Below are 20,208 nucleotides of genomic sequence, written 5' to 3' on the forward strand. Positions count from 1 at the left end.
ACTTCTACGCAGATTGTATTACACACACGTTGATTGAAAGATACGTCAAGGTTAGAAGGTGCAAGATAATGTCAAACGGCTGAAAAGCTGGAACAAAATCCTTTTTTAATAAAACAGGCCTGTTTCAATGTTATAAAAGCATTGACAGGTTTATGAGTGAAATGCACATTACTCTGACCAGTACACTCCAAGTTATCATCGCCAGGGAGTTACGATGGATATTTAATTAAAACCTTCACTCAGCCGCCAGCGTCCACACAATGAAATCCCCTTTACCTTGAAATTATAATTAAAAAACCTTTAGTTTCCGAAAGATCAAGACCTTGTGTGCTAATCCTATGTTCTCTAAAAACGGGTGACATACTGCTCAGGTTACCTGCTACAATGGTGACCAATCTTCCCATGACAGACGGAAAGTCATATTAATCGTTTTAGGAAGTCTTACAATCAATAACACAATAACTACATTAAATTAATAAAACTGATGATTGCTAACGCTAATGCAATACTTCTGGGTCACATTATGTCACCCAGCCGCACTAGCCATTTGGTGTCAAGAAGGGGGAGGTTTGATGATAAGGATGAGGGTTGTAGTAAGGTAACCCATGCAGGACACATTCAAACAATTGAGGTTGTTGACGATGGCCACAGGAATGTATCTGAAACTGGATAAAATGGCGCCCTGCAGGACAGAGTGTTGCACAATGGATATCGCTGTACGATGGCCCCACTGACTGGGGTTGCAGCTAAGATGAAGCCAACCACTCCATGAGACCCCTGAGGCCAGTGACTGGCTGTGGTGGTCCCGCGGAGTAGTTGGGCACATCATAGATACTGCACTTTAAAATAAAAACAAAAATAACTGCAACCATCAGAGCAAAGACGCTGGAAGGGCAGGGGCTTGAGAGGGTGACTATTGGTCCTTTTATTGTTTCATTGTAACATTCTCGGGCTTCAGCTCAATTTTATTGAGGTCATGGAAAACACCTTTAATCACTGGTAAAAAAACAGATCAGCAGATAACTGCCACAATTAGGTGATCCTTTAAAGAGGTTGTTCACCACTGGGGAAGGGGGCTTTTAGGCAGAATCCCCAGCGTGGCTGGATCTGTTCAGGAAATCATACTTACTTGATTCCAGCTACTTCACTCTCCCGTCACTGCTGCAGATCTTGGATTTCCCTTTATTAACATCCGTTATGACATGGGACACATGGCTGCTGAAGCCAATGCCTGGCCTCAGCAGCGACGTGTTCTCCATGCCTCACACGACCCAGTGACATGACGCATAGAGGACACATCACCACTGCAGCCAATCATTGGCTGCAGCATGCAAAAGACCCACGTCAAACTGGATGTTGATACGAGAAGACCCCAAGATCTGCAGTAGTAGCAGGGGAGTGAAGGAACCAACACCCAGCAGAAAGGATCAGGTAAATAGGATTCCCTTCTCCTGTAGCAGATTACCTTTTTAGAACCAGTTTTATCCTCCACCTCTAGCTGATTAACCCTTCAAAGGCAGACGCATCCTCCTACTCTAGCAGATTAATTCTTTAGAAGCAGCTGTATCCTCCTAGCTGGCCAGCATAATACACAGGGAAATCTTATCAAATGACTTATAAATAACATTATTGTGTATGAAGTAAAAAGTTTAGGCTCTTGGTTTGAGGTATTTTCATCCACTGTCACATTTCTCAGAACTGATAGGTCCTTTTTAAAGGGATGGGCCAACAAGACAGGTGATAAATGTTTGATTGCTCGAAGTCCAAATGTTGGGACCCCACTGATCATGAGATTATCCCCAAATCGGCTGTGTGAATGAAGCAGCAGTGGGCATTTGTGACCACAACTTCATCCATTTCTACCGGATTGCTGGCGGTGGCCTAGCGCAGTACTCAGAAGCTCCACAGACTGTGAATGGAGCCGTAATCATGCATTCACACTACTGCTCCATTCAAAGCAGACTTGGGGACCACTGATTTAGAAATATTATTGATGGGCCAACTCTTTTAAAGATGCAGCATTACAGAAATATGTGAAATGCAGTACATGATCTGTCAGTACCTACGTATAAAAGCCTCGCCCTTTCTAATGTCTGACTAATCACATGACTAATGCAGCAAACCATCAGTGAAGGAAGAAATTGCAGTCTTAACCGAAAACACGCACTCTTTTATTAAAGAGTCTACTTCTATTATATCAAAACTGTTGCCAAAACTAAATGATCTTCATGATTCTTCCTAAAACCCAGTGCGTGTAGTATTCTTACTAAAACGGGTGTATAGGGCTCTACAACGACACGACAAAATAACCTGATATATTTATTCTGTATGCAGCCGCACCTCTGTTAATTACGCAACCACATCCAGTATATACTCACAAATAAAAATCTTGGAATGTCTGCTTCCAGTCTCTCAGTCTTCAGCTCCCACGTCACAGGCCGCGGGGAGTTCAAGATGAACACCAGAGGTTTGCTATGAACCAAGACTGTTGAGATTGGGGTCAAATGCAAAGTGACCTGTAAATATACAAAAGGAAACCAGATTAAGACATGCACTATGAAGACCTACACATATTGTACTGCTGATATTGCTAAAAGTTAGGAGCACTGGACATAGCTGGCGTGAGCAACCAAACCCAACATAAAGTAGGTTCATCATCTACTGAAAGAAAGCGACATAGGTCCACAAATGCCTCCGTATGATGTTATAGACCACTTTTCATTGAAGACTGTAAGTTTCTGTGTAATACATTCATTATGCTTATGATATAGAGATAAAGAGAAAGTATTAAAATATTGGCCATGTAATAAGAGAATATGGAATCTGATGTGCCAGAGATAATTTAGTAGAGCTATATTAAGCAAAATTACAACTTTCCAGTTTTGCATCAATATCCTTTAATATAATCATTTAGGAAGGTAGCTATCATTCGAAATGTATTTCTTTTACCATTATCGCTCCTATCTTCCGTTCTGGCCTGTAGTCACATGACCATGTCCATGCAGTTCTTTCTTATTTCCTGTGATGTCATATCCCAGGGCGTGTCAAAGCAGTGGACTGCGTCTAACTAGCTGGGTGGGAGGGGCTATAAACTAGCTGGGCATTGTTAGGGGCAGTCCTGGAGCCAGTGGCGTACATACAGGGGTCGCAGGGGTCGCACTTGCGACCGGGCCCGGCACTCCAGGGGGCCCGGCCGCCTGTGGACCCTCCCTGCAGTAGTACTGTGCCTGTATAACCCGAGCGGCTGGCCCGGGGCCCGCCCCCCAGTGTTGAGTTTCTCTGCTGCCAGCCCTACCCTCCCTTGAGTCTCCTCCCCCTAAGTCTCCTCCCTGCAGTAGTGCCGTGCCTGTATAACCCGGGCGGCCGGCCCGGGGCCCGCCCCCCCAGTGTTGAGTTTCCTTGCTGCCAGCCCTACCCTCCCTTGAGTCTCCTCCCCCTGAGCAGTGGCTACCTACCATAAAGGCAGACGGGGCCCGAAGTGGAGGAGAGGCCCCGCCCCCTAATTGCTCCTATTTATCTTTCTAAAGCTAAAGGACCTTTGATGATGTCATCAGAGGTCCTGTAAGGGAACTGCACAGTGTAAAGTGTAGTTCCCAGGTTAGAACAGTGCATCTGCCAGGACCTGTGATGACATCATATTCAACATCACAGGTCCTGCAGAATCTAGCAAAGGAACTGCACCAAAATTGGTGTAGTTCCTAGGTTTCAAAGGTATATCTGCCAGGACCTGTGATGACATCATCCCAGGTCCTTCAACCCCTAACAGCAAGTATTAGCAGTTCACAATCAGCTCTGCGTTAATTCATACAGACTGGACTGGAGTGGTAAGAGGAGGTCCTCCACTTTTCATCATTTACCCCCCCTCCATGCCCTGTTTTTACTCATTGCTCACTCATATATAATACTTCAGACAGTTACAGTGACCACTACCTCATGTACCTCACACACACAGTGACCATAATGTGTAACTGACCACATATATCTGTAAACACTGCAGCTACAGTATTATACCTTCTATGTCTCACATCAATACACTGCTCTGTGTGTGTGTGTGTATATATATATATATATATATATATATACACACACATACACACACACACTGCATATATTACACAGTATTATACATGCAATATGTACAGATATATAGTATATACCGCAGTGCACTGATATGTGAGGTACAAGGTATAATAGATGCTGTGTGTACAGATATCAGTACACTGCTGTATATACTATATATGTGAGGTACGAGGTATAATAGATGCAGTGTGTACAGATCTATAGTATATACAGCAGTGTACTGATATGTGAGGTATGAGGTGTCAATACACTGCTGTATTTACTATATACCTGTACACACTGCATCTATTATACCTCACATATTACACTACTGTATATACTGTATATGTGAGGTACAAGGTATAATAGATGCAGTGTGTACAGATATATAGTATATACAGCAGTGTACTGATATGTGAGGTATGAGGTGTCAATACACTGCTGTATTTATTATATACCTGTACACACTGCATCTATTATACCTCACATATTACACTACTGTATATACTGTATACACTGCATATATTATACCCCGTACCTCACATATCAGTACACTGATGGCATAAATTATAAAACGCAGCAGCAAGAATAGTTCATGGAACAAAGGGAGGGGCTATAAAAGGGGAATGGGGGCCCAATTTAGATTCCTGCTATGGGGCCCAGTGATTTTTATGTACGCTCCTGCCCCTGAGTCTCCTCCCCGGCCGGCAGTGCGGTGTGCCGGACATGACGTTGAGATGCAGGGACAGGGAGAAGGCGCCGGAAAAGAAAGGGAGAGGGAGAGCGCTGCGCAAAGAAGCCGGTCCGGCTTTCAGAGTGAGGTCTGATGGGGGCTGAGAGTTGGGCAATGTATGTAAAGTTATGACTGGTGACTTGTGCTATGAAGTAATGGGTTTTTTGTTGTCTTGGGATGCAGCTCTTTTGTGTAGGCACTTCTATTGAGCTTCTAGTATATGCTTGGATGTAGCAGAGCTGGTTTTGTCATGCATTTCTTTTGCCTTCATATGGTAAAATACTTCATTGGCCTATCAATGGCTTTATAACTAACTCTGCTATATTTCTGTAGCCTAATGATCTTAAATCATTGCTAGTAGCTCAGAATATCATCCTGTTGTATATAGTAATATACAGTATATATATATATATATATATACACACACATGCATACACGCACGGCAGCGGGTTGGGGGGGGGCCTCGACGGAAGGGGGCCCCATGGATCAGTTTCGCACCGGGGCCCCGTGGATTGTGTGTACGCCACTGCCTGGAGCTATGGTAGAGGAAGAAGAAGTACCCCATGGGTTTGGTTGAATACAGCAGCAGGAAGTGCTATGTACAGGATGGAAACAAACCAGAGTGATTTGCAAAAGAGCTCATCTTCTCACTGTTTTTCTACAAAACAAATACACCCATATATCAAGCAAGTATGCTCTCTGATTGATGGGAGATTGGAGACAGGGATAGATAACATGCACAGAAGTCCATGTTATCCTACCCCTGAGAATAGGCACAGTTACACAGGGAGAAACATTCCATTTCTCTCCTGTGTGCAGCTTGTAAGCACTTCCCCCACTGGCCACCCCTCTACTCCTTCACGCTAACATCTCAGCCAGCTGAAGGAAGGGAAGGCTGATTTAACCCTTCATATCTCGGGCTATGTATCAGCTATAGATGTGATCCTGGTCTTGTTTGAAAGCTTACAATCTAAGCTTTTAAACACATTCTGTGTGACATAGAGAGATAAAGCCTTTAGAAATCAGGTCAGGATTGAAACCTGCAGGTGTTGCAGCTATCACTGAAACCCTTTTTTAAGGGTGTAATTTACCATGCATTGTGGCTAGTGATGCAATTTTCGTCTTGTTTTAAAGCTTTGATTTTCAGGTTTAACATAAGACCGTGGCTGCATTCCAATCACAGCCTAAGATATAGTCCTCAGAAGCAGCCCCCCTCCTGCAGCCCTAAGGCTCTGAATGGCGTTCCTTCAAAACAGTATTGTCCTTTCCAGTCTGAACTTAGACCATTTGGGATGATCAGTGTGTGTGTATGTGTGTGTGTGTGTGTCTGTGTGTATGTGTGGTTGGGGAAGGGAGTGATTTGGTTAAGATGTGTGCCATCTTCGATCATAAACGTTATTGAACCTCAGTTTCAGCACTCTTTTAATAAAAAAAAAGTAGATCTTGTAGCAGCCACTTCAATGCTTCTATTCTGGTAGCTAAAACTCTACAAATAAAGGGCATCAGCAGATTTGTAACCATGAAACTGGATGACCTTTTGCATGTGCGCTTGGCAGTTGAAAGCATCTGTGTAGGTCCCATGTTCAAGTGTGCCCGCATTGCTGAGAAAAATGTTTTAATTTAGGCAAATGATCCTTTAGGAGCAATGGGGGTGTTGCCGTTACACCTAGAGGCTTTGCTTTCTCTGCAACTGCCACACCCTCTGCACTTTGATGGACAGGGCCAGGTGTGATGACAATTTCACTGCCTGGCCCTGTCAAAGTGAAGAAGGCATGGCAGTTGTAGAGAGAGAAGAGCCTCTAGGTGTAATGGCAACACCCCGTTGTTAGTGGTGGCCCATTCGCATATACTGAAACCTAATTTTTCTCAGCAGTGCAGGCACATATGAACATAAGACCAACACAGATGTCTTCAGCTGCCAAACGCACATGTAACAGGTCAGCCAGGTGTCATAGGGACAAATCTGCTGACAGATGCTATCAATGCTTATCACTAATGACTAGAACTGATCTTTAGTCTAGTACTTAACTGATCATTCCATTAAGGCCCCTTTCACACGAGCGAGTATTCTGCGCGGGTGCAATGCGTGATGTGAACGCAATGTGCCCGCACGTAATCTGGACCCATTCATTTCAATGGGGCTGTGTGCATGTGTGTTGGTTTTCACGCATCACTTGTGTGTTGCGTGAAAATCGCAGCACGTTCTATATTCTGTGATTTTCCCGCAATGCTGGCCCCATAGAAGTGAATGGGGCTGCGTGAAAATCGCATGCATTTTTCACAGATGATTGCTAAGAGATGCAAGGGGCCTAAGGGTAACAAAAAAAAAAAAAAATTGAAAAAAAAAAAACAGCAAATACCATGACACAGCCATGTGCTATGACCTATGTTTTCCATAGCTGATGCTGAGGTAAGCTCCACATGGAGTTGTATTTCAGTAATAATAGTAACCATTACACAACCACCATCAGGGTTCACAGAAGCATCAGATCCTACAGCAATAGTCATCACCGTTAGAACAAGGTGCTGCCGCAGATTCTTGTCAAGCTAAGCAGTACAACTCTCAAAAATGTTAGAGGCACATGGCAAACGGTAGACAGCGTGTAACTGTGGCTCCGTGATACATGCCAAGCGTGGGCATAGGCAGCAGAAAGAGCACATCAAAAAGACAGCTGTGCTATTGTGGGACTTCCAGTGTGGTTCTGGCAATCGGCATTCAATGGTCTAAGGTTTCCCTCGTCTTAAAGGATGTAGTTGTACTATGTTTAGGTGACACAAGAAGAGCACGCAAAGAAATACGGTCAATAAATCAAGTCACGTTCCTGTTAATCTTGGCAGAGGTCATACTGTTTTTCATACCATACCATACAAAATAGGAAAAAACTCAATAAAACAGTATGAAAAGAAATCTGAATGGGGAGTCTCGGGCAGCCTCAGATTTACACAGTTTAAAAGCTGAAATTGAAAATAATATATTTTTTTGCTCTGGATGTACTTGGAAGAGTATAGGCACCAACCAAATATTACTCACTTCCTTTACACCAGCAGGTTTAACCTTTTCTTGTGTCTTAGATTTAAAGGCTTTGAATTATCTAGTAGTATTCATAGTAAATTACTTAAAGAGGACCTTTCATGGTTTTATATTAATTGAGATAAATACCTTTTACTTGCTGCCACCCGGCCTGATTTTTTTAAAATATCGTTCTTGCACCACGCTATGCCCCCCTGTATTTTTTGCACACAGTATGCTAATACTGAGCATTGGTACAGGGAGGAGGAGACGCCAGGGTTTCTCAATGGGCGTCTCCTTCTCCCTGGCTGTGATGCTCTCCGCTGTGATTGGATCACGGCACAGCGGGGTGCAGGGGCGATATTTAAAAAAAAATCAGGCAGGGTGGCAGCATCAGCTGGGGGTACCCCGCAAGTAAAGGTATTTATCTCAATTACGGTAATATAAAACCATGAAAGGTCCTCTTTAAGGTATCTGCAAAAACTAGAATGTTATATGAAAATACCTAGAATTTCTATTATGGATGTTGTGGAAATGGAAAGCAACCTTCTAACCTAAGAGCTACTCTATATCAATAGCAGTGCACTTGAAATGTTGTGTCAGATTTCCAGTACCAATTCATGTCTGTTTTAGTAACTACTTGCATCTCCCATGTAATAACAATTCTGGTTCATCTATTCTTATAACTCTATGACTCCTTTATTATTATTGCTAGAAGTTGTGAATGAATTGCTAGCAGTTTGCACTGAAGGTCCAGATGGGTGTTACCATTTGGCAGTGTGCCCCTGCACAATCTGAAATTGGCAGCCCTGATTGGATAGTGTCAGAATGGAAACACCCATCTGGACCTTCTTTGCATTGCATTCATAACTTCTTGGAGGAATACATGATCTTGCATGGCCCTACAGGCCTATTCTCAAAACCTCTTAGTTTGATATCAACCATTCACATCTGTGTTGATTTTGAACCTTACCATATATTGAACCTGTCAAAGTTTCTACAAACATGGAAATGTATACAAAAGAAGGATAAATGCTTGAAGTGGGTCTAATTAAACCTCATATAGTATAGATCAGGGGTGCACAACCTGCAGTCCAGGGGCCACATGCGGCCCTCAATACTATTCTGTGCGGCCCCCAACCATCTGGTAACATACATGTATGTCTATGTCTTGTGACTGCTCACATGTATCTCTAATGTATTCTCTCATTAGATAGGAGTCCTGGAAGTGTAACTAGACATTTATAATATATACTCTATGTTCAATATGCCATAAATATAGTATTTCAGTTGGTAATACCCCTTTAAGTTTTATTTTCGGCCCTTGGAATTGCTTCAGGCTGACAATGTGGCCCCTAACCAGAAAAGCTTGTGCATCCCTGGTATAGATAAATCATATATCATGTGACGTCATCATGCATGGAGGTGCATTACCATCCCGGTGATGACATGGCTCCACCAGGTCCGGGATGTTCAAGCCGGAACTTTGACAACAACATATCTCAACAAAACACATCATCAGCACATTTCAGATAGCCCCTCGGAAATTCTCCACCACCCATCAGTGAGCTCTTTGACCAGTGTGCGGTCATGCCTTGGAACGCGCTAGCACATAAACCACAAAATTGTAAAGATGTTAATGCATCTTTTTCAAGTCCTCAAAATGCTTTCATTCAATAAAATTTAATGCTTGGATAATTGAGGGTTACAATGTCAAGGCAAGTGAATGGGTCCATTGTGGAGAACTGGAGAGTGTCAAGCATGACACACCAGCTTCCGCTCTAAATACATTGAGGACCTACGCTCTACAGTAAGAGGACTATCATTAGCCCACGGGAGACTGCAAACCACTGCTAGCAAGAATGACATCTTTCATATACACAGCATCACATTACCTCTTTCAATGTTGAAGCATCAGCAAGTTTAGAAAGAATAAATGATGCTTGTTTTACTTTAGATTTTTTTTTCCGTTCACTTTTTAATCATTTACATGAACTGACATTGTGCAGTATACTATACCGTAACATGCATACCATAAAGGAATATCATTTTTTCACATTTGCTCTTAGATATATCACAGCAGTCTTGAAGGTGCTGCTGTGTTAACTCAAGATACCTTGCTATTGAACTATTTTATCGCATATTCGGTTGCAGAACACATGATAAAGAGGACAAAATGCAATGCAATCTGAAACAACCACGTTATTGAGCAGGAGGAGCTGAGTAGATTGATACATTTTCAAGGGAAAAGATTAAATAAAATCTGAAATTTACACATTTATATCTTTGCTTTGTCCACCTCCTGTGCACATCGGTACAGGGAGGAGGTGTTATCTGTGATTGATAGCACTGCATGCACTGATAACACCTCTTCCCTGTACCGATAGCTGTTCACAGGAGGTGGAAAAAGTAAAGATATAAATGGATGAAATACAGGCTTTATTGAATCTTTTCCCACAAATATATATATATTAATATGCTTGGATTCACCTGCTCTATAAGGCTACTTTCACATCTGCGCTTTCCCTTTCCACTATTGAGATCTGTCATGGGGGGGGGGGGACGCTTCCGTTTTGTCCCCATTCATTGTCAATGGGAACAAAACTGAACTGTACGAAGCGGAGTGCGCCACAATGCATTCGGTTGCGTTTGGCTGCATCCCCATCGCGGACAGTATAACTCTGCAAGCAGTGTTTTTCTGTCCGCGATGTGGTGTGGAGCAAAACACACAATGTAAGTTAATGGTGGTGGATCCGTTTTCTCGGACACAAAAAAAAAGGGAACTGTCCCCTATTGACTTACAATGGTTTTAGAGACAGATCCATCTTGGCTATTTTAGAGATAATACAACCGGATTCGTTCAGAACTGATGCAGACGATTGTATTATTATTATGACGAAAGCGTTTTTGCTGATCCATGACGGATCCAGCAAAAAACGCTGGTGTGAAAGCAGCCTGACATGGTGCATTCAGATCACATTGCATTTTGTGGTGACAGGTCCTCACTGAATGTAGATCATGTATGTCCTGTATTCCAAGAATGCAAATTTATTAATTTAATTTGATTTATTTTATGCATTTATATAGCGCTACTATATTCCACAATGCTTTACAGACATTAGCATCAGGCTGTCCCCAATGGGGCTCACAATCTAAGGTCCCTTTTAGTATGTCTTTGGAGTGTGGGAGGAAACCGGAGTACCTGGAGGAAACCCACGCAAACACGGGGAGAACATACAAACTCCATGCAGATGTTGTCCATGGTCAGATTCGACCCTAATTAATGATTTAATGCGGATGCAACCCTTGACATAGGTTCAGTGGGTTACATCAATGTTCATGGGGAAACCCAGCCCTAAGTCAAGAACCAAAGGGCCAGAGACCGAAATCAAAATCACATCACCAATTCCGGCTAATTACGTTTGAAAAGCTCTTCTTGCTCTGTTCTTAATTTGGTTTCCTTTTGTATGCTATGTAAAGCATAAAGAGGACCTGTCACCAGTCATCTGCAGGCAGCATGTTATAGAGCAGGAGGAGCTGAGAATACACACAGACACCTCCCCCATGTAAAACTAAAGTCAAAAATATTCTATACATTTTTACTGAATCTTTTCCCACAGAAAATAGATATCAATCTGCTCAGCTCTTCCTGCTCTATAAGATGCTGTCTGCAGATTGCATTTTTTTTGGTGACAGGTCCTCTTTAATCATAACCAATACAATAGCAAGCAATTTTTTTATGCTGCTATTGATGTTTGGCTGATCTAAAAGATGCCCATCTTTGCTGCAGAATAATATAACACATTGGTAGTCCAGGGTCCTATAACTTGGGCAAATCTCTAGCCCCATAAAGGGTCACTGAGTGTTCAAAAACAGGAGACAGGCTCAGTAGTAGTCTATAGGCCGATCTCAATTCCACCCTCTGCAGCGAGGAGAGAGAGCGTGATATGTAAGCATTTTGCTTGTCTCTTTTTAAAAATCAGTGGGGGTCTCAGCACTCAGGCCCCACCGGTCAAAACGTTTGACATGTCTCTATGAATATCAAAAGTTTTTTGAAAAATTGATGACCCTTTAACGAGACTTGACTGACCATACAACTACAGTAAACAGGAGTAGGGGGAAAAATGGTCAGTTTGCTTTAGGTTGGGGGGTCACATAAAGTTTTTTGCCATCCATTGAATGTATACCTTGGGGAAAAAAGGATGCAAAAATGTAGCACACTACGCTTTTCCATCCTGCAGAGTCCGGTGAAAAAACATATACGTTAACGCATTCCTTATTTTTACAATGGAACTGGTAAAGGAGGAGAGCATATTTAAAAGAAGAAAAACTTCCACAAGAGGACACAGTTTTAAATTAGAGGGGCAAAGGTTTAAAAGTAATATAAGGAAGTATTACTTTACTGAGAGAGTAGTGGATGCATGGAATAGCCTTCCTGCAGAAGTGGTAGCTGCAAATACAGTGGAGGAGTTTAAGCATGCATGGGATAGGCATAAGGCTATCCTACATATAAGATAGGGCCAGGGGCTATTCATAGGATTCAGTATATTGGGCAGACTAGATGGGCCAAATGGTTCTTATCTGCCGACACATTCTATGTTTCTATGTTTCTAACTCTATGGTGACGGATGCCACTGTATGTATAATTTTTTTTTGCATACGTTAAACAGATGGCAAAAACGTGACGTGAACCCAGCCTTGGCCTTCCTGCCTTGAAAACCAAAGCGTCTTAAAAGAAAAGGGATGTTGGTTTTGTCTTAAAATGCAATCACATGCACCATAGATGGTGTAGACTTCAAATGTATCATGCAGAACACAGCTGGTCTAAGTTTAGGCTGTCTACATGATTAGTAAATCTGCCCCATTGTCTATTTAGTTACATCCTTTAGAAATTATGTTTTTGGCCTAGTTTACACAATAGCAGCTATTGTGCCATTTTAGTGGCTTTTAGAAAAAGCGAAGAAATACTGCACCAAACGGCACTTTAAGAACAAGGGCTTAGAGTAGCCCAGGGGTGAAAACGGTGCTACCAGGACAGAGATGGCATTTCACTAGCAGAGCAAGATAATGTGATTTGATGTTAAAAATTTGATAATGTTGAAATACAAGACACAGCGTTATTAAGGACGTATCACGAAGATGAAAGTTTTGGCAACCACAGAACTGATGTGGATGGGTGATCTCATTCTAGAGGAAATACCACCACTTTATTCATTTTCCTTACTTCTAGATGATAGCTTCATTTATGGTATCCAGTTATTGGAAGCTGCAATTACAACCTTTTAATGTCATCAGGGTTAAAACAGCTGCAGAGTTTTTTGTGCTGTCCCTTGAGATAGCTCAGTTCATGGACGGCTGGATAATTCCATGGTAACCAGACTAAGGCAAACAATCAATGGACTCCCGCTCCATTACTCTGCGAAAGTAATTTCTAGACAGGGCAAAAAATCTGGGCACAGTTAAAAAAAATTAAGTCTTCCAAATAAACATTGTTCCCTATGTACGTTTTTTGACTTGCGGACTTCCAGGCACAGACGCATACACTGGAAGACTTGTTATGAAATGTTACAGTCTAGTGCCATATATCTTCAAGGTTACTTTAGAACAGCGGGAAAGAGATGGAAACATCTTCAGACATTTCTCTGAAATCAGATGCTGCAATAAAAAGACCTGACGTAATAAGGCTACCTACTTGTCGAAAGTATTTTTCTACAGAGATTTGGCAAACCTGTGAATCCTGCCACTAGAAGGAGAATAAATATTACTAGGTAATGGAGCCCGTGCAGTGTCCTAACTTCAGAATATATTCTCTCCAAGTACTGTGAGAGAGTTCACGGCTTCACCTAGATTTCCAGACACCTTTATCTAAGGCTAGCTTCACACTAGTGCTTGAGATCCGGCCGGCTGTTCCCTGATGGAAGTTTGTAAGTCCGGCCCCATTAACTATAAAGATGACCGTCAGAGATTCGGCCACATTCATGCAAATGTGCCACGAATCTGCCGGAACAGCTGGCCAGACCTCAAGCGCTAGTGTGAAGCATGCCTTACTCTTAAGTTCAACCATAATGTCCTTTCACACATTTCTCAGTGAATCCATCAGTTTTAACAAGATCCATAGACAATCTAAGGCTATTTTCACGCTGGCGTTTTAGCTTTTCATTTGTGAGATCCGTTCAGGGCTCTCACAAGCGGTCCAAAACGGATCAGTTTTGACCTAATACATTCTGAATGGAAAAGGATCTGCTCAGAATGCATCAGTTTGCCTCCGTTCCATCTCCATTCCGCTCTGGAGGCGGACACCAAAACGCTGCCTGCAGCATTTTTCTGTCTGTCCTGGGATGCGGAGCGAGACGTCCTGACACACAATGTAAGTCAGTCAATGGGGACGGATCCGTTTCCTCTGACACAATAGAAAACAGATCCGTCCCCCATTGACTTTTAATCGAGTTCATGACGGATCCATCTTGGCTATATAAGACATAATACAATCGGATCCGTTCATGACGGATGCAGGCAGTTGTATTATTGTAACGGAAGCATTTTTGCAGATCCATGACGGATCCGCAAAAAACCGCTAGTAGCCTAATGCGTATGAGCTAAGCCTGCTAGCCCCCAATGTAGCTCTTCAAGAAAAAACAAACTGGACCATTAAATTCTATTTGCTCTTTTGTTCCCTCAGAAGGAAACAAACCTGTACACTCAGCCGACCCAGGAACCTGTGTTTGTGAAGGCATCAGGCAACATAGCTGTCAGTTAGACTTTGTATAGGAAGCAGAGTTTATGACCGGTGAAGGAGTTGAGGAAGAGACATCTCTCGGGCTTCCAGCTGAGAAGACTGGTTGTCCCTTTCTAGACTATTCAGTTTGGAGGGCAATACATAGCAGTTGAAAGTTAATCAAAATAGACAGTTTCAACCAATTGTTCTTCAGGTGAAATGTAAGAGAACAATAATTTTGATGGACTGATCACAGACTGTTATCATCTGGAAAGAAGTTGGCAATGTTTAAAATTAAAGGTAAAATTTAAGATTGGTTGACTAATATAATACTGCACCCAAAGAAAAAATAATATGGATCTTTGAACCACTGCGGACCACTAAGCCACTACAATAGAAATGAAAGTTCTTGGAGATCTACTCAAAACCATCAGATAACAGTGGACTGCATTACTTAGAACCCCCGAGATCATAAGAAAATGGTGCATTACACCAAAAGCAGGAAATCACCCCAGACAATGGTCCAGCTCACTGAAAGGGAATGGTGGATCTGAATCCCTCTATCAATTTAACATGTCCTGAAAGACAATAGAAAATCAGATAATTAGAGAGCCCCTTTCAAGGTGACTATATCTGTACTAGGAATAAACTGTACCTGATCAAATATGGTTGACTGCCTATGAAAAAATATTAGAAGATGGAGACATTGTAACTGTGACTGGAGATAGCGCTTTTGTTGCTCCTACTGCAGCCCGATTACGTCCAGTAAGGTCGAGACCTTTAGGAAAACCTTCCTAGGCACCCAATTCACCTATGTGCCAAATGTGGGGTCAAATGGTTCAGGTGTTTGGATAACTATAGAGGACAGACATTCACTTTTACAGTGTTGATGTTTGGGCATGCGGGAGTTGTAGTTTTGCAACAGTTAGAGGGCCACGAGTTTGACATCCCCGTCGTAGATGATTCAGTTGTAATTTTGCAAGAATGATTCGCATTTTGAATAGTAAATTAGGCAATACCGTAAAGTTCAACAAGTCCATGTTTTCTGGTCTTAAGGAAAGAATTCACAGATCTAATTCACACGTGGAAGAATAACCCTTTCAAGGCCCTTCAGAGAATGTACTACTATGAAAATGAATGAAGATTTGATTAATAACAACTATGCTGAGGCAAAGAAAATAGAGGACAGAATGTGTTCAGTTGTGAAACCCGCTTTCGCTGTATGAAGTTGTTCAGGTTTATCCACATATTGAAGCCGAGCAGTGAAAAAACAAGATGTGATACTGGAGAACGCGCCCCAGAATGAGGCAGCTGTTCACAGTACTTCTAGGAAAACCAAAGATCTGTCTATGGGGAATATAGGAAACGTACAGCAGACCTGAAATGCTGCTGAAAGATGTGTTTTCTACATGGACCACTATATAAACCTACCATTGCAAGAAAAATAATCCAGACTATATGTTTGGAATAGAGAATTAATGAGCACAGATATCAGAACAATGATAATATCCTAAAAACACTCATTCACACTCAAAATATACCTTACATTAAACAGCTGTAGCATACACTGACACATAGTGGCAAACCCTCAGCATAGAGTTGTGTAATGTTAATATGTTTAGGTCAATGAAGATAGCCAAGACTGGATATATTTGTCATCAGCAGATGTGAACCCACTGTGCCACTGACTAGCAATACTCTGGAGGGAAGTAACTAAGCAACTACCCGGATTACACTAGAGCCTCAGATGGCGAGGATAGGCTTGACCGTCGGTAATTGCCAGGGGCTACTCCAGAGCGTAAACTAGTCAGTGGCAGCCGGTCCAGGCAGATCAGGAGGTACCTGCGAAGGTACCGACAGTACAGACGTGGTCAGACAGGCAGGGTCTTTACCAGGAGCAACAAGACAGGAACCGGAGGAAGATGCAGAGACGTAGTCAGAACAAGCAATGGGTCAGGGCAGGCGGCACAGGAACAAGGTCAGACAATCCAGATCGGCAACGGGAGAGGCGATACAAGCAGGCAGGGATAAGACGATGTCACGGATGGTGTTGCAGAAAGCTGGAACTTATAAATAAACATCCGACTGGCTTGATCCCAAACTAAGGAGCATATGGGTGAGCCCTATAAAACCCCTAGAGCTCTCCCTGACTGCTATGCCCATGCAAAGGTCTTTATGGTAGACGATTGCATGTCCACGTACCTAATACTATGTGACACGTGAAAACCCTATAATAGTGAGGGGACACGACCACCGGCTCCCTGCACTTAATACGGTCTGAGTCAGGGTCACCTAGAATCAAGCCAGCAAGGAAACACAAATAAAGGAAACAGACTTATCAGAGGAATCAGCAGAAGCAGCCTCCAGCAGTGAACACAATCCAGGAAGAAGTATAAACCGCAAAGTGAGGCAGTATGGGAGGGAATATAAAGGGAGACAATTAGTGTAAATAGGTGACAGCTGGGAGAAGGAAAGGAGATGACAAAGTGAAACCAAAACAAAGAACGTCATGCGGGTAGAGAAGAACATCCTAACAGACCTTCTCACAGAAGTGGCGGTGACAGACAATCAACGGAGTCCAAGATGAAGTCAGGAACATGAGTGGTAAGCAAGCTCTTAGCACAAGATTAGGACCTTGACTCTGAGGCGTCTGGGTAAAGGGCTGAGCCACTTAAATACCTGCAGGAGAGCCAGGGTAGGTTAACGAGATCACATGACATGACTCAGCCCCGCCCAGGGAGTGATGCGTACAGCTACATCAGCAGCCGAGTACAAGCAGTGTCCAGGTTAAATGGAAATTGTGGAGTGGAATCCACATAGGTAATGCCAACCACACAGGCAGAGTCCAGAGCTGCAACAGAGGCTGGAAGTAGAGATCACAGAGGAGCACGGCGCCTGGGACCATGGTGACGAGTGGGGAAACAGCGCCGCTCAGGGGTCAGTGTTACAATATTATAGAAAGGTTCCAGCAGGGGTGCATACAGATCTCATAGGGCCCCACACAGTGGCTTAGCTAGAAATGACTGGGCCCCACAGCGAATTTATGAACGGGGCCCCCCTAAGCAACTTCTTTGCAACCCCCTCCTCCCGTGCAATCCCCAATCCTGTGGCTAGTCAAAATCACTCTCTCAGACAAGGCCCAGCAGCTGCTCTGTCCATTTCCTACAGTGTCACTGTATATAATGTCATTGTATAATACTGTTGAGAGGGCCCTGACAACAAAATCTTTTAGTCCTCCTCCTGGTTGGGCCCCTTCTGATTTCGGGGCCCCAAAGCAGCTGCTTCCCCTGCTTCCCCTATAGCTACGCCCACAGCAAAACTTAGCATGGACCCTTGCTGCTCCACCCAGTTTCTCAGTGTGTTAAACTCTCAATGTTTAAGACAAAGCTTGACTCCTCAGATTTCAGGCAAATTTACAACTTAAGTGGAAAATATTTTATTTAAAATTTTTTATAAAAAAAGCTGCCCTCTACCTATCCCACTTTATCTGACTTGTATTTTTTTTAAAGTGGAACAGGTGCTTCATACATAAGATGCTCACTCTGAGAGCCATATTTATCAATGTATTTCCACAAGATGACTGGCATAAATACAATGATAAAACTCCAGATTCCATTCCAACAGTATACTATAAGACTGGCTGCCTGCAGCCACCACTAGGGGGAGCTTAGTGCATACAACGTTATACAGTTACCATTGATATAAACTGAAGCTGTAAACAATTTCTTCGCACTGAGCTTCTCCTAGTTGTGGCTGCTGTAAAATGCAGTGTATCTATGTCAGGAACAGGAGAAGCAGCTCAGGGCAGGGACCCCTCGGTAGCAGTTGAGTTACCTATTACTATAGGTCTGGAACATTCTCAGCATCTAGATGTAAACTATCGTTTTTTGTTTTTTTTTGTTTACTGACAAAAAGCTGAAATGTTGAAAATATAAATAAATTTAAGTGCAAACTATACCACTTTTCATTGTGTAGTGATAAAGGTTTATATATATATATATATATATATATATATGTATATATATATATAAGGCTGGAAAATGCAGAAGATACAAATTTTGAAAACTTGATCTCTTGGCTAAAAAATCAGGGACCTCAACTGCAGGCATACATGCCTGTATAGGAAGACCTGCATACAGTAAACTCTCTCAGCTAAGGGACTGAAATTTCCAAGCAAACGTAGTATCAGGAGCTTGTACTTTTGGATGTGGAGTTACAGTGAATAGATAAAAAAAAAAGATATATAGACAGATTTTAGTTCATTTTGTATTTTATGCATTTATGAAATCAAAAAGACTACCGGTAATTATTTTTGACACACTCAGCATGTTAGGTTGTATTGGAAGTATATGGGCATGTTTATTTTAATATGCACCAAATTATCAACTGCATGAGCCAGTTTCTCGGTGCCGGTCTGAAGCATATAACTCAAAAACGGGGCATAAAAAGAAAAGTGATTCTAACATGCACCAAAGATGTACCAAATCTATCAAACAGCGTGTACCTCTGTGATTTGGGGCTAGTGATGAGCGAATCGGTTTGCATGAATACATTTTTTCATGAATTTGTTAAAAAAAAACATCTTGACTGGCCCCACTGCTCAAGGGACTCCTCCACTCCCCCTTAGTTGACAGAGCCAGACATTAGAGGCTCTGATGCTACCTGAGCATGCACAGCTCACATCTGGGTGCATCTACGCTGCTCAGAGCCTCTGCACTTGCGCTGCTACTTGGAGCAACGGTGCAGGAGTCAGATTGACAGGGCCAGGTCAGATGTCTGGCCCTGTCAAACAAGGTGGAAGGAGCAGACAAGGAGGATGATTTTTTAACGATTTTGATTCATACAAATCGATTCACTCATCCCTACTTGGGGCATCTTCAGCCTAGCTTCTCTAGCTTTAGGTCATCTTTTTTTTTTAAAGGGTTGTCCTACAAAAAGTATTCTGTAGATCAAAACAGCACCTGGATCTGAATACTTTTGCAATTGCATGTAATAATTAAAAATTTAGCCTAGCCACGGAGTTATTCAATAACATGTATCTGTATAGCGCCACCTGCTGTTTTTTTTATTTTTTATTTCTCTGTCCACCTCAATGAGGTGGTCTTACATGCTCAGTTCCATCCTTCAACTGCCTCCTGAGGTGTGATAGGGGCAGAGTTTCAGCAGAAAGTACATGCCCTCCGATCTGCAGCAAAAAGGACACAATCCTGAGCTTCCAGTTTGATGTAAATATAGCTGAGCAACAGGAACAATTAATTTGGAGAGCTCTGGTTCTAGCTTTGTTAGAAAGAGATTGTCAAGTACTATGTGATGTGTGATTTTCATTTTTTCAGATTAATCGTAACCCCTTTAATCATGTCCCAGTATTCTTTTTTTTACCTTACTACCACTGAAAAATCAGACTATTTTGGCCCAATCCCTTTAAAGTTTTAATGTATAGTGCTTTACAGTAGAGATAATTTAGTAAAAGTATCATATATCATACACATAAATACATATTTTTCCATTAGACTGTCCACATACCCTGATAGTACACTGACGACGCGCATTCTCTGCATATCTAATAGCTACTCCTTTAAGATGAATAAAGCCATTACTTGCTTGACATCCGTAAAATGTCAAGATGAAAGACTATGAAGATCTAACCCATGCTGTTTACGTGCATTTATGTATTCAGAACCTGCTTGCTGC

At 42.3% G+C, this 20,208-nt stretch overlaps 1 protein-coding gene across 3 annotated transcripts in view; it reads right to left on the reverse strand.

Annotated features, from left to right (window-relative positions):
• Positions 1 to 20,208, reverse strand: part of TGFBR3 (transforming growth factor beta receptor 3) — a 191,470-nt gene that overhangs the window by 92,500 nt on the left and 78,762 nt on the right. For all 3 annotated transcript variants that reach the window (XM_044300757.1, XM_044300756.1, XM_044300755.1), the window contains exon 4: positions 2,379 to 2,516. In XM_044300757.1, coding sequence (XP_044156692.1) covers positions 2,379 to 2,516 — 138 coding nt within the window. The remainder of the gene's footprint in view (positions 1 to 2,378; positions 2,517 to 20,208) is intronic.

The sequence above is a fragment of the Bufo gargarizans genome, chromosome 7, assembly GCF_014858855.1.
Source record: "Bufo gargarizans isolate SCDJY-AF-19 chromosome 7, ASM1485885v1, whole genome shotgun sequence".
Lineage (NCBI taxonomy): Eukaryota > Metazoa > Chordata > Amphibia > Anura > Bufonidae > Bufo > Bufo gargarizans.